The 21236-nt window shown below is 37.7% G+C and overlaps 1 protein-coding gene and 1 pseudogene across 1 annotated transcript in view; one reads left to right on the top strand and one right to left on the bottom strand.

Moving 5' to 3' along the window:
- BAG4 (BAG cochaperone 4) overlaps nt 1-21236 on the top strand; it is a 42016-nt gene that overhangs the window by 4930 nt on the left and 15850 nt on the right. Inside the window, exon 2 of the mRNA XM_036751986.1 lies at nt 17762-17869. Within this exon, the coding sequence (XP_036607881.1) occupies nt 17762-17869 (108 nt within the window). The remainder of the gene's footprint in view (nt 1-17761; nt 17870-21236) is intronic.
- LOC118841284 lies at nt 19270-19835 on the bottom strand (annotated as a pseudogene).

Here is a 21236-nt window from a genome sequence, read left to right as displayed (position 1 = left end):
CCAAGGCTATCCCCTCTCCTTGGGCCATTGATCCTGTCTCGTTCATCTCTTCTGGCATCTTGCCCACTTAATCATTCCCTTTGCTCATTTTCTAGTTCTTTGCAGCCCACAGACATACCCAGGGTCCCTCCCATTCACAGACTTTTACTTAACCACAAGATGGCATCAAGTTATGCTCAACTTTTAGGCTTATTGCTTATTATTCCCTTTCATGCATACTGTGTTCTAGCCAAACTAGCTTACTTGCTGTGCCCACATATGACAATGATGACATTGCAGCTCCTGCTTCCCCTCTCTCATCCTTGGAATATACTTACTCACCTTTGCCTCTAAAATTCTTTAAAGGATGAGAGCATCCTTTTTATATCTAAACTCCTAGAAAAAGCTAACTGTATTCCTTCCTCTACTTCTTGTTGTTGTGTTTGTCCTTCATTCTGGAAGAGGACCATGTCATCAGGGAAATGATGACATGACTTGCAGTTGACTTTGATTTGAGGGAGGGAGAGCTGTGCAAGGTCACCAGCCTCACTTTCTACCTCCAGAGCCATCTGGGTCTAGTGGCCTGATATTCACCAGCATGCACTGGGAGACTGTGGCCCTTTCAGGCTAAGATCTTTTCAGGTTCTTGCTTTGAATGAGCCCATTCAGTGAATAGGACTCTTTAACAAGTTAATCATGGGATGCCCCTTTAATCAAAAACTCAAAAAAAAAATCAAACTGGGAGGGGAAGACCCTCAAGATTCCTGCCCAAAAGAGAAACAGTTACTATGTAGTATTTACATTCACTCTGTGCTAGGAGAGCAGGAACCTAGTGTCCAATTGATGAACTCCAAGGGCTCTGCTTCTTTATGTGCAACCCAATGCAGTTTCTGGTTTCCAACGTTGTCACTTAATTGTAACTTGTTACTGAGGTGATCAGTGCTAAATTTGGTGGTCTTTTTCTCAGTCCTCATCTTTTTTGATCTTATTGCAGGGTTTGACACTGACTACTTTCTTACTCCTGGATATTCTTTGCCTCCTGAGTTTTAGCGACACTGTTTCCTCCTTATTCCCCTCCTACCTTTTTCTACCTTTGTTAGGCTGTTTCTCAGTCTCATTTGTTAGATGTCGTCTGTGTCCCACCCTTGGCTTGAGAGTGTACCTCATGTTCCTGTCCTAACCCCTCTTCTTTCTGTTCTCTATCCTGGTGATCTCATCAGTCTTTTCTGTTAAGATGACTCATATCCAGTCCTGCATCAACAACTGCATATTGAACATTCATAACTTGGATATGCTATAGGCATTTTAAAAATATAAAGAAAATAATTTTTTTCTTTTAAAAATTTTTATTTTTTATTCTGGACTCCAATATAAAAAAATCCTACATATGCTGCAAAACACACAAAAAAGAGGTTTGTATATGAAATTGAATCTCCATACTTCTTGCTTTTAAAAAATATATAATTCTACATATTGCTTTCAAAACTGTCCTTTTTTTGGTGCTTCCTTCTGAACTTGCTTTTCTTCCCTACTGGTACATTTCAAAAATGGTTTCAATGGCCCTCTTTTTTGGTATGATGGTTGCTAAAAATCCCACTCTTCCTTTCTTCCTCAATTAAAAATTGTAAAGGAAAACAAAACTCATATAAAAAATAAGCATAATCCAGCAATATGAATCATAGTGGCCATATTAAACAAACGTATATCTTACTCTGCATCTTGATGCCACCAGTAAACATTAATTATTAAGGAGGCATCTAGTTGGAGGAGGCAGTGCTGGGGCTGGAGTCAGGAAGACCTGAGTTCAAATTTGGTTTCAGACAGTTATTAGCCATGTTACCCTGGGCAAGTTACTTAACCTTTGTCTTAATCCATTGGAGAAGAAAATGGCAGACCACTCCAATATCTTTGCAAAGAAAACTGTATGGTCCATGGGTCACGAAGAGGCAGACATGACTGTACAACCACAATTTATTAAATTCCTGTTATATGCCAGTCACCATGCTGAGTGCTGGGTGTACAAAGAGAGGAAAAGACAGCTCCTGCCCTCAAGGAGCTTCTGTCTGTCTGGGGTGTGCAGCTTCAACATAGATCTCTGAAATTGTAGTTAAGTCACTGCACTGTTCTTAAGTCTTTTACAGCTGTTTTTCTTTATAGTATTGTTTTCCTTATATAAATTCTTATGGTTCTGCTCATTTCACTCTGCACTAGTTCATACTACTCAGGATGCTCTAAAATCATCTCTTGTCATTTCTTCCAGAACAATTCTGTTACACAGTACGACAATTTACTCAGCCATCCCCTGATTGAATGGGTGCCTCCTTAAATTCTAGGTCTTTTCTTTTCTCTTTTAAATCCCCCTTTAGGGTAGAGTTTGTTTTGCAGCTATTTCTTCCCCAGTATTTTCTTTCAACTTCCCCTCCTTATCCCTGCTTATTTCTTTGAGTTTTGATGTATTACTGCATCACCTTGTTTATATTTGAGTGTTTGTATGTGTCTGTTGCTGTTCTACATCCCCTGTCCATTTCCCATAAGAGAGAGGTACATTTGATGCCCATTCTCTCTTCCTGCATGTTTATATTTGTACCCCTTTATTGGAAATGACATGTTCTACCCCTTTCTCCTTTCCACACTAGTGTATTCCCCTTTCTCTTTTTCCTCTTAAAACCTGCAGAATACAATCAGTAAAGCCCCAGAACTTTTTTTTAAACTTTATTTTTTCAGTGAATAAAAATCCATTTTTTCTACCTTTGCCCTTCTTGGAGGAAAAAAAAGAAAAACAAAAACCTTTTAAAAAAAAAAAAAACAAATTCCCACATTAATTATGGGGACACATTAAAACAACTTAGAGATACCACCTCCCCCTCATCAAATTATCAAAAATAACTGAAAGAGTGAAATTTGGTACTGAAGAAGTTATAGAGAAATATTACAAACTTGTATACCAGTCTCAGGAAGAAATAAGACCTTCGAGATGTTGTCAAAGAATTACAAAGGCAACCTCCCCCCCACCCCTGCCCCCGCAAACCCAAACACTTGCCCCAGATGATTTCACAACAAAATACTTTAACATTTTCCATGAACAGGTTTTCTTTAAATTACATAGTTTATAAATGTAGAGAAAGAAGGAATATTATCTAGGACCTTTTATGAAGCAAATATGGTGTTGATTTTAAAGCCAAGTAAAGAGAATACTAAAAAAAAGAAAATAATATGCCAATTTTGTTACTGAATGTAGATGCCAAAATAATTAAATATTAGCCAATTAATATATTAACAAGTTATTAATCTTCAGCAGGCAGGGTTTAAACTAGGCATGCAAAGCATGTTCAATATCAGTACAATAGTTTGTTTTATTTTTATTTTATAGATGAATAAACTACAACTTATGGAGTTTAAATATTCTGGCCATGTTCACATGACTAGTAAGCATCAGTACCAGTTTTAAAATCCAAGTCTTTTGACTTCAAGTGTTCTTTCTTTTTATTTCTCCCAGCATTCTTTTTACCATGTTATAGGAATTATAGGCAGTCCCTATTTATGATGTTGATGAACATTTTCTCTAAATTTATAACTCTTTGCCCGAAATAACATTTTCAGCATTGTAAACATATCCTGTTAGCAATAAGTTTCATTTGTCTTGTGTCACTTAAGTACTAAAAGTGGACATTTGGAGATTTGAGTTCTACCTTTGATGTTACTCTGAGCTAGTTATGCAACATTTAGCATCCTGGAGCTGAGAAATGTAGGAATTGGCCTAGAATGGATCAACATGGTCTCAAAGAGTGTATTATTCTATGAGTTCTTACAACTTACTTTACATTTCCGGTCTTTTCCACTCATTTCTCAGATATGCTTGTCTAACATCACCATTAATTACTTTGGAAGTTGCATGAACCACAGGTTCTACAAGTTGCTAATGAGTTAAGTTCAGCAGTGCTTCTGAAAGGTGGTCCTTATACCAGCTTATGAACTTTTATTTATATCTTTGCTTGAATTTCCCCTTGTATCCCATCCCCTCCCAGAGAGCAATCCCATGGATAACAAAGAGTATTTTTGGAAGAAAAAAATCAGCAAAAGCACTTCATACATGGACAAGTCTGACAATACATGCCATGTTCCATACTTGTGGGTTTCTCATTTCTACAAAGGAGCGGGGGAGATGTCTTCTCATATCTCTTCTTTGGAGTCATGCTTATTTGAAATTTTGCAATGTTCACTTTTCTTTGTGTATATAAAGTGATTCTTTTCATCTATTTTAAAAATTTATTTGCATACAACTTTTCTTAGAAAAACAGAATCATAGGAATTGGAAGAGACCCCTGCAGCCATTTATTCCAACCTATACAAAAAAAAAAATCCTCACCACAATATACTCAACAAGAGGTCATCTAGCCTTTGATCTAAACACCTCTAGTGATGGGGATCCCACTATCCTTGGAAGAAGCCTGTTCTGTTTCGCATATTTCTAATTGTTAGCATCTTTTGTTTCTGTTTTTCCCTGAGATCAAGCCTAAATCTTGTTATTCAGTTGTTTTGGTCATATCTGACTCTTTGTGACTCCATTTGGGTTTTCTTGGCAAAGATCCTGGAGTAGTTTGCAATTTCCCTTCTTCAGCTCATTTTACAGATGAGGAACTGAGGCAAACAGGGTTAAGTGCCTTATTCAGGGTCATGTAGCTAGTAAGTAAGTGAAGCTGTCTTTGAATTCATGAAGATGAGTCTTCCTGATTCCAAGCCTAGTACTCCATCCATTGTACCAGCTAGCTAGATCTGCCTTTTCAGTAACATGCAGATATTCCCAGTACTTAAAGCCTTTCTGGAGCAAGTTAAATAAGACAGCCCTTAAAATACTTGAAGACAGCTATTATGTCCCCTCTGAATCTTCTCTTTTCCAGATTAAACAACCCCGTTACCCATCAAACTTATATGACAGGATCTTAAGGCCCCCTACTACTTATGGAGGTAGCATGACCCAGGGAGCACTGAATTCAGAGTCAGAACACCTGAGTTCAAATCCCAGATCTACCATTTAGTAATTTTGTGACACTGGACAAATCATTTAACCTCTTTGGCTTCAGTGTCCTCATCTATAAAATTAAGACATTGGATTAGATGACCTCTAAGGCCCAACTCCAAATCTATGCTGATCAAAGTCCTTACTATAGTAGCTACAATGGAACACAGTCTTCCAGATGTGGCCTGACCAGAGAAGTGTACGGTGGTATCATCACCTCTGTATTCATGGATTTTATGCCTCTTGATAAAGCACAAGATCATTTTAGCTTTTTTGGCTACCATGTCACACTGTTGTTGATTCAATTCCCAGATATTTTCAGGCCAGAAGTTATCCAGTGTTTCTTCATGTATTTTTGAAGATGATGCTTTAAACCCAAATATAAGTTATCTTTTAAAAATTCCATATTTTTCAATTCAGCCCAAAGTTATAGCAGTCAGGCCATTTTTGGATCCTAACTCTTATTATGTATGCAAACTATCCATCCTAATTTTGTCATCTGCTAATTTGAAAAGCATACCATCTCTTTCTTTAACCAAGTTGTTGATAATTCATGATAATGAACTCTACTGGAGACCTCTTTTCAAGCCAGCACTAAACTCTTAGTGACTGTTCTTTGAGTTGATCAGCAGTGAGTCTATTTAATTATACTGTTATATAGTCCACATTTTAATAATTTTTTCATAGGAATAATATGAGATAATTGATTAATACTTTCCTAAAATCAGGATAAACTATATTAACAGCACCATCTATTGTAAGTGAGATCTAGATGTAATTTTACAATCTGGCACCAGGCAATACTGTGTTATTTTAATTTTCTTTCCTTTATATTTGAAGGTTTTTTTGCTGGTCACTTGTGGAATTTGTTGTTTGTCAGTGGAACTATTACATTTAATGTGTCTTGGAGTTTGTACCTTAGGGTTTGGTTTTTTTTCCTCCTGGAGGTAATTCTTTTGATTTGCATTTTGTTTTCTGTGTTCGAAAGTTCTGGGCAGTTTTCTTTCTTTAAATGTTATTTTTGCTTCTCTACTTCCAGATTGTCCTTTACTCTTGTGTATTTATATTTCCAATCAGTTATTCCTCTTTTGGTTCTTTGATGAGACTTACCACTGTAGATTCAAGTTTTTCTATTCTGCCATTTCTATATATTCATTTTCAAAATTCTTATTTCTCTTTTAAACTGTTCAGGAATATCCTGCTGTGGTTCCATGCTTTCTGCCTCATTTAGGTGTAGATTCATTTCCCTTTGTCTCAAACTACTTTATTTACAGATGCTTGAACTCTTACCCTATCTTGAGGCCATAGTTCGGTCTGCTTTTTAATATCTTCCTGGTTGGTTTATCTGCGGGTGCTTTGAATTTTCTTCCTCCTGAGATCTTTGGTAATTTTCAGTTTTTTTGTTTTCCCCTTATTTTTCTCTGTTTTCTCACTTGCTGATTTCTTCCTCTTTGATGGTGGTTTTCTGGGATCTGGATCTCAAGAGTTTAAGCTTCCTCCTAAGCCAGGCAGTTTACTGTTCATCAGCCTCAGGTCTCTGCATGGAGTGATTTCTGGGGGCACAAAACTGAATCCCAGTGGATGCTGGGCACTTTTCCTCCGGCTTAGTAGAGTGCTACTTACATGTGGCTTCTCCAGTGCCCCCACACTACCCCTTCCTCAGTTCTCTGGTCCAGAGTTTTCCTGTGCTGCTTTGTACCCTGAGCAAATAGCTACTATTTGGAGTTTAGATCTCTGTTGCACATTTGGGGCTAGCTGGGTTCATTCGAGTTCTTTTCTAAGTTAAGAGGGCAGGCTTGTTATAACCCTGCTTCCAGGATCCTGCTGGAGGGAGGGGATGTTAAGTAAGCTTGCTTTAGGGATTAGGAATTATTGTTCTCTGTGGTTAGTTCAAATTTTTATCTTGTTTAGGTTCTTGATGTTTCAGATGTGGAAACAGCTGAAATTACTTTATCTCTGATGCATAATTCCTGTTGGAGAGATTTGAGAGGTCATGAGGATTGAAGAAAATGTTTAGTCCTCCAATTTTTATTGGTCCAGTCAAGTGCATCTTTTACTGGTGATGATTTTTTTTTGTTCCTTGTTTATTTTTCTTTTAAAAAATTACTAATGTTTTTTATTTTCATATCATCTAAATTTTACCCTTGTTCCTTACCCCTATCCCCCCGCCCCCAGCCATTCTATACAATAATTTTAAATAAAAAAGGAAAAGGGGGAAGAAGAGAAAAAATGAGTAAAAAAACATCAGTACATTGAAAAAAATCTGAAAATATATGCAGTATCCCCTCTCACCTCCGCAAAAGAGTGTGGTGAGTGATATCTTCTCATAATTAATTCTTCTTTGCTTTGGGGCCATGTTTGTTCTTTGTGATCTTCTTTTAAAATTAAATTTTATTTCTTAATTTGCAAAAATCCACCTTCTCCTCTCCCCCCACCCCCCGCCCAGTTCAGAATGAAGGAAAAACAAAACCCCTTTTACAAACATAAATAGTCAAGGAAAAACATTTCTACATTGACCATGTACAAAAGGAAAAAATTTATACATATATGTATATGTGCATGCCTATATACATGCATGCATGCACATACACATATGTATGTTTAATTCTGCACTCTCTGAGTCTTCCATTTCTCTATCAGGAGGTAGTTGTCATGAATTATGATTGGTCATTGCATTGATCAGCGTTCCTAAAACATTCTTCTATAAATTTTTCCTTGGTTCTTTTCACTTGATTTTGCATTAGTACTTTATAAGTATTCCAATATTTCCTCTTAATAATGTCTTACAATAGTACTCTGTCACACTTATAAACCATAACTTGTTCAACCATACCCTAATTGATGGGTACCTCCTCAGATTTCCATAATTTGCCACCTCAGAAAAGAGATGTAAATATTTTTGAACACCTTTAATTAGTTTGTTTTGCTCAGGACTAGTCCCTTCCCTTAATTTTAACCAGTCTCTCTCTAATACCCCCTCTTCCCCTTCTCTTTCCTCCTATCTATTTCTCTGTTGAGTGCAAAATATTAATAAACCCAACTGTGTGTGTTTTTATTCTTCCTTCCTTTGACTAGTTCAGATGAGATTGAAGTTCATGTGTCTGCGCACCAACCCCTCTCCAATTTGTATAGACTTCTACTTGAGCACCGAAATTATCTGAGATAATTTTCTCAAACTTTCCTTTCACTCCCCCCACCCTCTATATATATCTTGCCCCATCTCTTTCCATTCTTTTAAGATCTAGACGTAACAGAACCACTCACAGGCCTTCTAATTAGATTCCCTCTCTGAACCCTGGGTTCAAAGGAAACATATGCATTATCATTCCATATTAGAATGGAAGCAGTTTATCCTTATTTAGTCCCTTAAAATTTTTCATTTGTGTTTACCTTTTTATGTTTCTCATTATTCATGTGTTTGAATTTTTTACATAGATGTCATTTCATCAGGAATGCTCGAAAGTCCTCTATTTCATTCCTATTTGACTGCTTACCTTCTTATCCTAGGTGCATTAATTTTGTTTGTGCAGAAGCTTTTCAGTTTCATGTAATCAAAATTATCTATTTTATTTTTTGTAATTGCCTCTATCCCTTTTTTGATTAAGAATGTATCTCCTACCCATAGCTGTGAGAGGTATATGTGACGTGCTTCTCTTCTTTTTTTTTTTTGACGTGCTTCTCTTCTAATTTTTTAAAACTATCATCTTTTTTTTTCTTTTTTAATTTATTTAATATATTTAGTTTTCAGCATTGATTTTCACAAGAGTTTGAATTACAAATTTTCTCCCCATTTCTACCCTCCCCTCCACTCCAAGATGGCATATATTCTGGTTGCCCTGTTCCCCAGTCAGCCCTCCCCTTTATCACCCCCTCCCCTCTCATCCCCTTTTCCCTTCCTTTCTTGTAGGGCAAGATAAATTTCTACGCCCCATTGCCTGTGTATCTTATTTTCTAGTTGCATGCAAAAACTTTTCTTTTTTGTTTTTGAACATCTGTTTTTAAAACTTTGAGTTCCAAATTCTCTCCCCTCTTCCCTTCCCACCCACCCTCCCTAAGAAGTCAAGCAATTCAACATAGGCCACATGCGTATCATTATGTATAACCCTTCCACAATACTCATGTTGTGAAAGACTAACTATATTTTGCTCCTTCCTAACCTATCCCCCTTTATCCAATTTTCTTCCTTGACCCTGTCCCTTTTCGAAAGTGTTTGTTTTTGATTACCTCCTCCCCCATCTGCCCTCCCTTCTATCATCCCCCCTTTTTTATCTTCTTCTCTCTTCTTTCCTGTGGGGTAAGATACCCAATTGAGTGTGTATGGTATTTCCTCCTCAGGTCAAATCTGATGAGAGTAAGATTCACTCATTCCTCCTCACCTGCCTTCTCTTCTCTTCCTACAGAACTGCTTTTTGTTGCCACTTTTATGCGAGATAATTTACCTGATTCTATCTCTCCCTTTCTCCCTCTCTCAATATATTCCTGTCTCATCCCTTAATTTGATTTTATTTCTTATAGATATCATCCCTTCCTCTTCAACTCACCCTATGCCCCCCCCATATATATACACACACATACATATATACATACATACACACATATACATATATATGCATATTCCCTTCAGGTACCCTAATACTGAGGTCTCATGAATCAAACACATCATCTTTCCGTGTAGGAATGTAAACAAAACAGTTCAACTTTAGTAAGACCCTTATGATTTCTTTTTCTTGTTCTTTTTCTTGATTATCTTTTCATGCTTCTCTTGATTCTTGTGTTTGAAAGTCAAATTTTCTATTCAGCTCTGGTCTTTTCACTGAGAAAGCTTGAAAGTCCTCTATTTTGTTGAAAGTCAATATTTTGCCTTGGAGCATGATACTCAGTTTTGCTGGGTAGGTGATTCTTGGTTTTAATCCTAGCTCCATTGACCTCTGGAATATCGTATTCCAAGCCCTTCGATCTCTTAATGTAGAAGCTGCCAGATCTTGGGTTATTCTGATTATGTTTCCACAATACTCAAATTGTTTCTTTCTGGCTGCTTGCAGTATTTTCTCCTTGATCTGGGAGCTCTGGAATTTGGTGACAATATTCCTAGGAGATTTCTTTTTGGGATCTATTTGAGGAAGGCAATCGGTGGATTCTTTCAATTTCTATTTTGCCCTGTGGCTCTCGAATATCAGGGCAGTTCTCCTTGATAATTTCTTGAAAGATGATATGTAGGTTCTTTTTTGGATCATGGCTTTCAGGTAGTCCAATAATTTTTAAATTCTCTCTCCTGGATCTATTTTCTAGGTCAGTGGTTTTTCCAATGAGATATTTCACATTGTCTTCTATTTTTTCATTCCTTTGGTTCTGTTTTATAATATCTTGATTTCTCATCAAGTCACTAGCTTCCACTTGCTCCAATCTAATTTTTAAGGTAGTATTTTCTTCAGTGGTCTTTTGGACCTCCTTTTTCATTTGGCTAATTCTGCCTTTCAAGGCATTCTTCTCCTCATTGGCTTTTTGGAGCTCTTTTGCCATTTGAGTTAGTCTATTTTTTAAGGTGTTGTTTTCTTCAGTATATTTTTCAGTATTTTTTTGGGTCTCCTTTAGCAAGTCATTGACTTGTTTTTCATGGTTTTCTCGCATCTTTCTCATTTCTCTTCCCAATTTTTCCTCTACTTCTCTAACTTGCTTTTCCAACTCCTTTTTGAGCTCTTCCATGGCCTGAAGCCAGTTCATGTTTTTCTTGGAGGCTTTTAATGTAGGCTCTCTGACTTTCTTGACTTCTTCTGTCTGTATGTTTTGGTCTTCTTTGTCACCAAAGAAAGATTCCAAAGTCTGAGACTGAATCTGGGTGCATTTTCGCTGCCTGGCCATGTTCCCAGCCAACTTACTTCACCCTTGAGTTTTTCAGCGGGGTATGACTGCTTGTAGAGTAAAGAGTACTATGTTCCAAGCTTGGAGGGATGCACTGTTGATTTCAGAGCTATTACAGCCAGCTCTGCCACACCAGCGCTCCTCCTTCCTCAAGAACCCCCAACCTGACTGGACTTAGATCTTCAGCAGGCTGTGTATTCCTGCTCTGATCTGCTGCTTAATTCCTCCCACCAGGTGGGCCTGGGGCCAGAAGCAACTGCAGCTGTAGTTCTGTCCTCAGAGCTGCACCACCTCCACTGCCTCCTGGGCGGTGGCCGAACAGTGAACTCCTTCCACTCTGTCGCTGCAGCTTTTCCCACTAACCTTTTCTGTTGTCTTTGGTGTTTGTGGGTTGAGAAGTCTGGCAACTGTCACAGCTCACTGATTCAGGGCGCTAGGGCCCGCTCTGCCCGGCTCCTGGTCTGGTTGGTCCGCAGGGCCCACGCTGGGCTCTGCTCCCCTCTGCTCCGCTCCCAGCTCCTTGCAGGAAAGACCTCACCCAGCAACCATCCATGCTGTCCTGGGCTGGAGCCCTGCTTCCCTCCACTATTTTGTGGGTTCTGCAGTTCTTCTCTGTTGTCTTTGGTGTTTGCGGGTTCAGAAGTCTGGCAACTGCCACAGCTCACTGATTCAGGGCGCTACGGCCTGCTCTGCCCAGCTCCTGGACTGGTTGGTCCGCAGGGCCCACACTGGGCTCTGCTCCCCTCTGCTCCGCTCCCAGCTCCGTGCGCGAAAGACCTCACCCAGCAACCATCCAGGCTGTCCTGGGCTGGAGCCCTGCTTCCCTCTGCTATTTTGTGGGTTCTGCAGTTCTAGAATTGGTTCAGAGCCATTTTTTATAGGTTTTTGGAGGGACTTGTCGGGGAGCTCACGCTAGTCCCTGCTTTCCAGGCGCCATCTAAAAACTATCATCTTTAATATTAAGATCTTGCCCTTTAGAATGTATTGTGGAATATGGTGTAAAGTGTTAGTATACGTCTAATTTCTGTCAGATTGCTTTCCAGTTTTCAAGCAAATAAGGAATTTTTTTTCCCTAGGTAATTGTTTTCTACTTTGTCATACACTGAGTTATTGAGTTCCAGTGTTTCTGATTCTCCCTTTGACTACTATATCTCATGGTTGTAGCTTTATTTTTTAACCAGTCCCAGATGATTTTGATGTGTGCTGCTTTATAATATAGCTTGAGGTCTGGAAGTGCTGTGTTTATATATCTTTGATATTTATGATTGAATATATATGTTCAAGTGCTTCCCTTCTTAACCTAGATAAGGATAAGAATACTTAATTTTGTTTGTATAAAAGCTTTTCAATTTCACATAATCAAAATTACCTTGTTTTATCTTTTGTAATTGTCTCTAGCCCTTGTTTGGTTAAGAGTACATCTTGTATATGTTAAATTGAAAAGTTTTTGCACAAAGCCAATGGAACCAATGTTAGGAGGGTAGCAGAAACTGGGAAAGAATGTTTACAACCAGTTATCTGATAAAGGCCTCATTTCTAAAATATATAGAGAACTGAGTCAAATTTATAAGAATACAAGTCTTTCCCCAATTGATAAATGGTCAAATGATATGAACAAACAGGCAGTTTTCAGATGAAGAAATTAAAGCTATCAATAGTCATATGAAAAAGTGCTTTAAATCATTATTGATTAGAGAAATGCAAGTCAAAACAACTCTGAGGTACCACATCACACCTATCAGGATGGCTAACATGACAAAGCAGGAAAATGATAAATATTGGAGAAGATGTGGGAAAATTGGAACACTAATGCATTGTTGGAGGAGTTGTGAACTGATCCAGCCATTCTGGAAAGCAATTTGGAGCTATGCCCAAAGGGGTATAAAACTGTGCAAACCCTTTTGACCCAGCAATACCACTTCTAGGTCTGTATCCCAAAGAGGGATGCAAAGTGGGAAAAGGACCCACATGTAAAAAAATTTTTATAGCAGCTCTTTTTGTGGTGGCTAGGAATTGGAAACTGAGGGGATGCTTATCAATTGGGGAATGGCTGAACAAGTTCTAGTATGTGAATGTAATGGAATACTATTGTGCTGTAAGAGATGATGAGCAGATGGAGTTCAGAAAAACCTGTGTGCAGGAACAGCCACATTATACAATGACTGACTTTGATAGGCTTATCTCTTCTTAGCAAGGATCTAAGGAAACTCCAAAAGACTCATGATGGAAAATGCTATCCACATACAGAAAAAGAAGTATGGAGTCTGAATGCAGATCAAACCATATTATTTACACTCTGTCTTTGTTTTGTTTTGTTACTTCTTTCTTATGATTTCTCCCATTGGTTCTAATTCTTCTTTACAACCTGACTAATGTGAAAATAGGTTTAATATGAATGTGTATGTAGAGCCTGTATAAAATTATATGTCATCTTGGGGTCAGGGGGAGGGGGAGAGATAGGGAGAAAATTTGGAACTCAAAATCTTATGGAAGTGAATGTTGAAAAACTAAAAATAAATTTATTTTAAAAAACTATATCTTTTACTCTTAGATTTGAAAAGTACATGAGCTTCTTTTCTTCTAATTTCTATGTGATATATTTAATATTCAGTTTACGTACCTATTGTGAATTCATTGTGAAATATAGTATAAGATGTTTGTGTAAGCCTAATTTCTGCCACATTATTTTCTAGTTTTCTGACAGTTCTTATCAAATATCTTATCAGTTCTTTCCTTAGTAATTTATGTTTAACAAATACTGTTATTGAGTTCCATTATTTCTGATTCTTACTGTGATACTTGAGTAGCCAGCTATTGCTAGAAAAGCCCTGCCCCAGCCCCTAACTAAAAAACCCCAGTTTGTGTAAGAAAATCAGACTTAGTTCCTGCTGTTTGGCGTTCAGTGGGTGTCCTTGACACCCCCCGCCCCCCCTGCCATGACTGTTCTGGGAGTATGGAGTATGGCCAAGGGAAGGGCCTGATGCTTAGCAATCTCTGTTTCTTTCCTGAGCGGACTGAGAGACGACTCTATCTCGTTTCAACAAACCCAGCTGGAGTATCCCTTGGTCTGCCTATGGCCTTGAAGGATGAAAGCCTCAGCTCCAGATATTCCTTTGAATTATGTGACTGTTCCTAGCTCTTATCTCATGAGTCATGTTGTGGGATGTATGGCAAACTGGACACAGAGATTCTGGGTTGTAATTCAGTTGACACTTAGTCAGCTGTCTGATATGTTGTATCTACAATCTATTAAGGAGTTTCCTTTGATCATGGTCATAAAAGGTACAGGCGTGCCGAGTCTGCAAAATGACATTTCAAGAGATAATTAAGCACTGAATCCTGTATTCTCTTTAAAAACTACCCTTTCACTTTAAAACGGAGCCATTGATTTGGGAAGTACCCCAGTGGCCGCCGGCTAATAAATTCTCCACTTAAAACTTATGCTGTGTGGCATGTCTCACTCGCTTCTGGTATAACATTACTTGTCTAGTCTCTTCTAATGATCTGTTTTTTAACCAATACTAAATAGTCTTGATAGCTATTGCTTTGTAATATAGTTTATGGTTTAGAAGTGGTATTCCTTTATTCCTCCTTTTTTCATTATTTCTCTTTATAGATGCTAGATTTTCTGTTTCTCCAAATAAATTTAATATTATTTTATCAAGTTTTGTAAAGTGTCTCTTTAATAGTTTGACTAGGATAATATTAAAACTCTAAATTAACTTTGGTAGTTTTGACATTTTAATTATTCTTTGAGGTGCTTCTCTTATGTGCCCTACTAGGAGTTGTATACAGTTGTACTTAACGCTTTTAGATATATCTTGGGGGGGGGTAGGTGGTGCAGTGAGTAGAGCACCGGCCCTGAAGGCAGGAGGATCTGAGTTCAAATTCAGCCTCAGACACCTAACACACTTACTAGCTGTGTGACCTTGGGCAAGTCACTTAACCCCAATTGCCCTGCCCTCCCCCCTGCAAAAAAAAAACCAAAAACAAAAGAAAGAAATATCTTCTGGGTTGTTAAACAAATTCTCTACCCTTCAGTAAAGGTTAAGCACTCAACTATTTAGAAGACGCTGTTAGGTGCTTAGGATTAAAAAAATGAAGAACAAACAAAAATAGTTGCTATCTTCAGGGAGTTTGCTTTCTACTTGTTTATATAAAATGTAAAGTACATATATATAAGTAATAACCTTAGGGACAATAGCTAACATTTACATAGTACTTACTGTGTCTCAGGCAGTGTGCTAAGTGCTTTACAATTATTTTTTTTGATCCTCATGGAAACAGAGTTAGGTGCTATTATCTCCATTTTTACAGATGAGGACACTGAGGTTTACATAGTACTTACTGTGTCTCAGGCAGTGTGCTAAGTGCTTTACAATTATTTTTTTTGATCCTCATGGAAACAGAGTTAGGTGCTATTATCTCCATTTTTACAGATGAGGACAACTGAGTGTCTGAGGTTGAATTTGAACTCGAGTCTTCTTGAAGGCACAGTGCTGTATCCACTCTGCTAATCATTGGAAGTATCATTGAAGAAAGCCCTCCAATACTTCTTCATTAGATTACAAGTAGTCTGAAAAGTTCATAATAAACACTTTTTTTTTATTATTGATACTGAAGTTGTCTGATAAGTAGTCTAATTTCTTAATTTTCTTAGTCCTTCCCCAGAACGTTATAAAAGAGAAACACTACCCTCTTAGCTCACATTTATTTTGCTTTCCTAAATCATGTATTGTATTAAATCACTGAAAAATGTTGAGTGTGCTGTGAAATCCTTAATTCTTGTCATGAGACTTTCCCTAATGGATAGTATCAAGTATTTAAATCTGAGGTTTCCTTCTGACATTTGTGCTTTTTTGTAAATTGTTTCTATATCTAGGGGGTTGGTTCCAGCCTTATGGTAAAGTTACTTTTCTAAAGATCAGTGTGGGTACTTCTTCCACTTATACATATCACTACTCTGCCATGCCTTAAAATGGTCTTCATAAATTGCTTTTGCCAAGATAATAATGATAAAAGCTAACATTTATGTAGTGCTTGCTAAGAAAAATTTCACCTGGTGGCCACCCTGTTGGTGATGAGCTACTTTGAAGTTCCTAGGCTGGTCCTTAGAACACAAACTCCTTTGTCTCACATTTAAGACCTTCCACTATCTTTCTGCTTTCCCAGTCTTATTTCACATTATTCCCAATGATAGCCAATTTGGACTCTTGGTTATTATTCTCCTTCATCTCTGTACCTTTGTTCTGGTCCTTGCCCTGTGTCTGGAATATACTCTTCCTTCCTCATTTCACCTTGTAACAGTCCTTCTCTTCTTTAAAGGCTTAGATCATGTGTTATTTTCTCCATATTGCATCTTTGCCATTTCCTATGAGCTCATCCTCCTCAGATATGCCTTTGTTTGCTCTTTTTATCCTTCTCTCATTATACATTGTATCATACTTATTTTTGTGTCTTTTTTATTCCCTCCCTTCTATTGTAAGTTTCAGCAGGAGGTAATTGCTGTATGATTGTATTCAAATTTAATAAAAGTCTCTTTCCTGGGATATTGAAGGCACTGTGCCTTGCTTTCTAGGGGCTTAATGGTTGTTGAATTGTATTGCATGTGTATTCCTTCTGTCACTCTGCTGTATGTACTCAGAGCTTTTTTCACATTGATGGGACCACATCATTTCTCAAGTCCCACGGCCACATCCAGGGAGAAAACAGAGGGGGACGTGAATGAAGAATAGCAATGTCACATGGTGTAATGAATGCCTCATCACAGGACACTTTGTAAGGAAAGTATTATCTGATTGTCAAGTATTGCCCTTGTACCAAGATGTTAGTAAAATAGATGCAAACAGTTTCATTGTGAAGCTGCAATCAAAGAGGCAACAGTGTTGGGTGCTGGAGAGAAGACTGGCCTTGTAGGAAGGAAGTCCTTGGTTTAAGGCCCATCTCTGACAGACATCAGCCAAGTGACTAGGGGCAAGTTAACTTAACCTTGGTGCTTGGGTTACTCTCTCAGACCGAATTAGATAAATCACTAATCAGTGCAGGGGAATTTCTATATTGTGAGTTTACTATACCAGTTGAATCACAGATCTAACTAGTTCAAATGCTGGAACCACTTGTTAAAATTTTTGGTCAATCTAGTGACCATCTTGAAATAGATGCCACATTAGATGTTCAGAGAAACTTCAGGGTAGGGAATGAATGACACTTGTATCAAATCATCTAATCAATTATTTAGTAGTTTGTGTTCATTGTGAATTGTACAACTAATGCCTTTTGGGAGTATTATTGTGGCTGCTGCTACTGCCTACGTGTATGAGTTGGAGCCAGGCCTGCCAGTTGTTCCACATTGGTTCCTGACGTTAAACAGTTGTGAGCAGCCAGCAGCAAACCAGCCACCAAGCATCAGGAATATTAAAAATCTAAAATGAGGCAAAAAGAACTAGATGGTGACTATTAGAGAGTGACTTGTTTTGTGCTTTAAATAGAACTTTAGGACTAATACAGTAGGTCCCAAGAGTATTTGATACTGCAACTGGCCTTCCTAAATATTGGAAAAAGTACTGTGATTTCTACCCCGAATAAATAGTTCTGATTTTTTGGTCCTCTGGAAGGAGCCTAAATTGTTTCTTTTGGTCATTTAGTACTGTGGACTGGTGTTGACATAAGCTTATCATTTTGATGATAGAATTAGTTATATCGGCTTTTGCTATTTGCTTTTGTTCTAGTTGCCTTATTTCAGTAGATAGGATAGAATCATATTACAGGATTTTATTATATTTTGATTAAGGTTAGGTTTTATCTCTGTAGTCTGGAAGTTAAAGATTTATCTATATCTGCCTCTTTATCAAATGAATCACAATATTTAAAGGATTTTATTTAAAAGTGAATTTTTTTCTTCCTCAGGAGCAGTCGCCTTATCCTGGCTATGGATCCAGCTACTGGAATTCAGCTGCCCCAACCAGGGCTCCATACCCTAGCACATATCCTGGAAGACAGGATTTGCAAGGCCAGGTACAGTCAAAAAATGGTAGTGAATTCTGATGGAAGTTTGGAAATGGAGGCTTTTTTTTCCTATTTGAAATAGTTTGTTCTCTAAATCTGTGATCCTAGATTCCATTTGTCCAGATATAATTTATTCTTTAAATCTCTGATCCTAGACTTTATTTTAGAAATATAGGTTTTCTCTCTAGTATCTGTGTGGACAAATTAAAGGGTTTTTTTTTGCTCTCCTGGATTCTGAATAGTCAAAAGACTTTACTGAGCACATCTGAATATTTTCAGCTCAGAAAGAAGGGACAAATAGTGCCAATAGCAAGTACAGTCCAACAGATACTTCACTATCTACAAGGAAGACATTGTAGTGCTGGACAAAATGTATTATGTCTTGACATTTAGAAATAACAAATATAAAATGTTGTAGTATTTAACATTTATATAGTGTTTCAAAATTGTGAGGTACCTTAATACATGATCTCACTTGTACTCAGTACAGTATTCATATTCCTATTCAGATTAATAGTCAACATTTCTAAGACTACTCAGAAGCAGATTTAGAATTGTAGTGAGCTATATTTGTGATAAAACTTTTGACTGAAGCAGCAGTTAAGTTTTATTCTCATGCTGGTATATTAAGGTGGCAGTCGAAATCACTTAAGTGCAGTTTGTGCATTGGGATGATTGAATTTCGTTGAGTGTTGAACATTTATAAATTTGTCAAAATAATCTTTTTAGACTGAATTTTTTAAAGTTAGAGTAAAATTTATTTGGTTTCAGGAAAATGAAAGGGCAATTTATTTTCTTAATTGAAAAATTCTGTCATTAAAATATTTTAATATAATTATTAGAGATTACTCAGTGAGCAGTAAGAAATTTATGAGATGTTAAGGTCTGTGACTGAAAAATCACATAAATTAATATAAATTTCTATTTCATTTCATGCTGTCTCCCATTATACACGAATGACACTGAGCAAGCAAGAAGTTTCATTACTAAAAGCCAAACATGCCTTTGGTTCGGTATCGCTTCTTTACTGTAGATGGAAAGGCTTTTCTATATTTTTTTTCACTCCATGGGGGAAAGGAGTGGTAGTAACATGTCGGCACAAATAGCAGATCAGGTTCCCCTAGAGATGTTCACTCTTAAGCTATTCTTTCGTGGGATATATTTAGGATTACAGGGTATAATCCCTGGAAAACAATCTTAGAAATCATCTACTCCAAGCTTATCATTAGAAATTAAAAGGGAAAGTGACTTGCTCTAACCCTGAGTGACAGAAGCTCTTCAGATTTAAGCCTGACAGCAAATTTAACCCATGATAGGTGCCTTGAAATATGGTCGTGAGCATACTGGATTTGGAGTTATGATGCTAGCTCTGATGCTGACTTGCTATAATTTTTTTTTGCACTCTAATGTCATATTTGCTCCCGTGCCATAAGCTTTTGTTTCTTCAGTTTCTTCTGGGATATCTTTTTCTTTTGAGCAACCTCTTCTTCTGGTTTAGGAAAAATTTGTTCCTTTTCAGTGAGTATCATCTCAGTATGGCAAGGAGAACTCTTGTTTGGGTTGATTAGACCATGAGCCCTGTCGCATTTTGGGAGCCTTGTTAACCTGGATATGCTCAATGACAAGAGAATCCACATCCAAAACCCTTCAGTTCTGTATTACTCTCTGCATTTTTAAGCATATGCAGCAAGAATTCAGGACTCTTTTTGGGCCATTGACCCTGCGTCCAGCCCCACTGCTTAGCCTGGGCACACCTGCCAACTCCACCGTTATATCGACAGAAGGGAACACATTGTTTCTTCAATGTGACATCTTTCAAATACTTGGTAGCTTTTCGGATACGCATGCCCTTGATAGCTTGGGCTGTTTCACGGGTGTTCTTGAAGTGGATCCGGAGATTTGAACCCCTTGACTTGCATGATTTTGTGGGGTTCTCTGGATCAAGAGAGTACCTCACCATTTTAAATGATTACCTAGGACGACTCAAGGGGAGAGGATTTGCCATAATTATACTGAACAAGTTTGGCCCTAGAGAAGAGATGAGAAAATAGATCTCTCCTCCTTTCCCTTAAAGAAATCAGGGCCTATAGATGTGGAATGTTGTATGTGTTGTCAGAATGAGTTCAGTTTTTGTTTGGTTAGGGATAAATTCCCAAATCAACAAATTACCACTTAAAGCACTAAGGATACAAAGAAAGGCAAAAAACCAGTCCCTGCTCTTCAGGAGCTCACAGTTGAATGGGAGAGACTACATAAAAACAACTATGTACAGACAGGGTCTATATAGAACAAACTAGAGGTCATCAACAGAGGGAAGATAATAGTATTGAGGAGGAACCACAAAGGCTTTTTCTATAAGGTGGGATTTTAGCTGAGATTTAAAGAAAGCCAGTTATGGCAGGAGCTGGAGATGGAGGAGGAGGAGAGCATTCCAGGCAGCTGGCAAAAATGCATGGAGTTAGGGAATGATGGAATGTTATATACAAAGAACAGCACAGAGGCCCAGATTCACTGCCTTGCAGAGTATATGGAGGGCAGTAACTCTAAGGAGACTGAAAAGGCAGGAAGGGGCCAGGTTATAAAGGGCTTTAAAGGACTTTATAATAGATCTTAGAGGTAATAGGGAGTTTATTGAATGGGTTTTAGGGGGAAAGGAGACATGATCAGACCTGTGGTGTAGGAAGATCAATCTGACAGCTTCATTCAGAAATGAAGATGGTATAAAAACAAGTTACTAATAAAATATATGAGAAACTGCCAAAAAATAAATGATAATTCCCAGTCTACAGTGGTTAAAGGGTAAAGGGATACTGAAACAAAGTTGTTAATAATTACTTGAGAAGATATTAACTCTCAAGTTATCAGAAATTTGAACATTTTTAAAGTACTACTTTATCTTATCAAATTTACTTTACACTTGCCAAATTGGCAAAACTAATTAAAAGCCATGAAACTCAATGCTAATGGAGTTGTTGAGAAACAGGTACATTTTATTTTATTTTAATATTTTTTAGTTTTCAGCATTGATTTCCACAAGATTTTGAGTTACAAATTTTCTCCCCATTTCTACCCTCCCCCCACTCCAAGATGGCATATAGTCTGATTGCCCCATTCCCCAGTCAGCCCTCCCTTCTGTCACCCCCCTCCCCATCCTTTCCCCCCTTACTTTCTTATAGGGCAAGATAGATTTCTATGCCCCATTGTCTGTATATCTTATTTCCCAGTTGCATACAAAAGCAACTTTTTTTTTTTTGAGCATCTGCTTTTAAAACTTTGAGTTTCAAATTCTCTCTCCTCTTCCCTCCCTACCCATTCTCTCTAAGAAGGCAAGCAATTCAACATAGGCCACATATATATCATTATGCAAAACACTCCC

This window comes from Trichosurus vulpecula, chromosome 3 (assembly GCF_011100635.1).
Source record: "Trichosurus vulpecula isolate mTriVul1 chromosome 3, mTriVul1.pri, whole genome shotgun sequence".
NCBI classification, from domain to species: Eukaryota; Metazoa; Chordata; class Mammalia; order Diprotodontia; family Phalangeridae; genus Trichosurus; species Trichosurus vulpecula.
The sequence above is the reverse complement of the archived record's forward strand: the minus strand, read 5'-3'. Positions and strand labels throughout refer to the sequence as shown.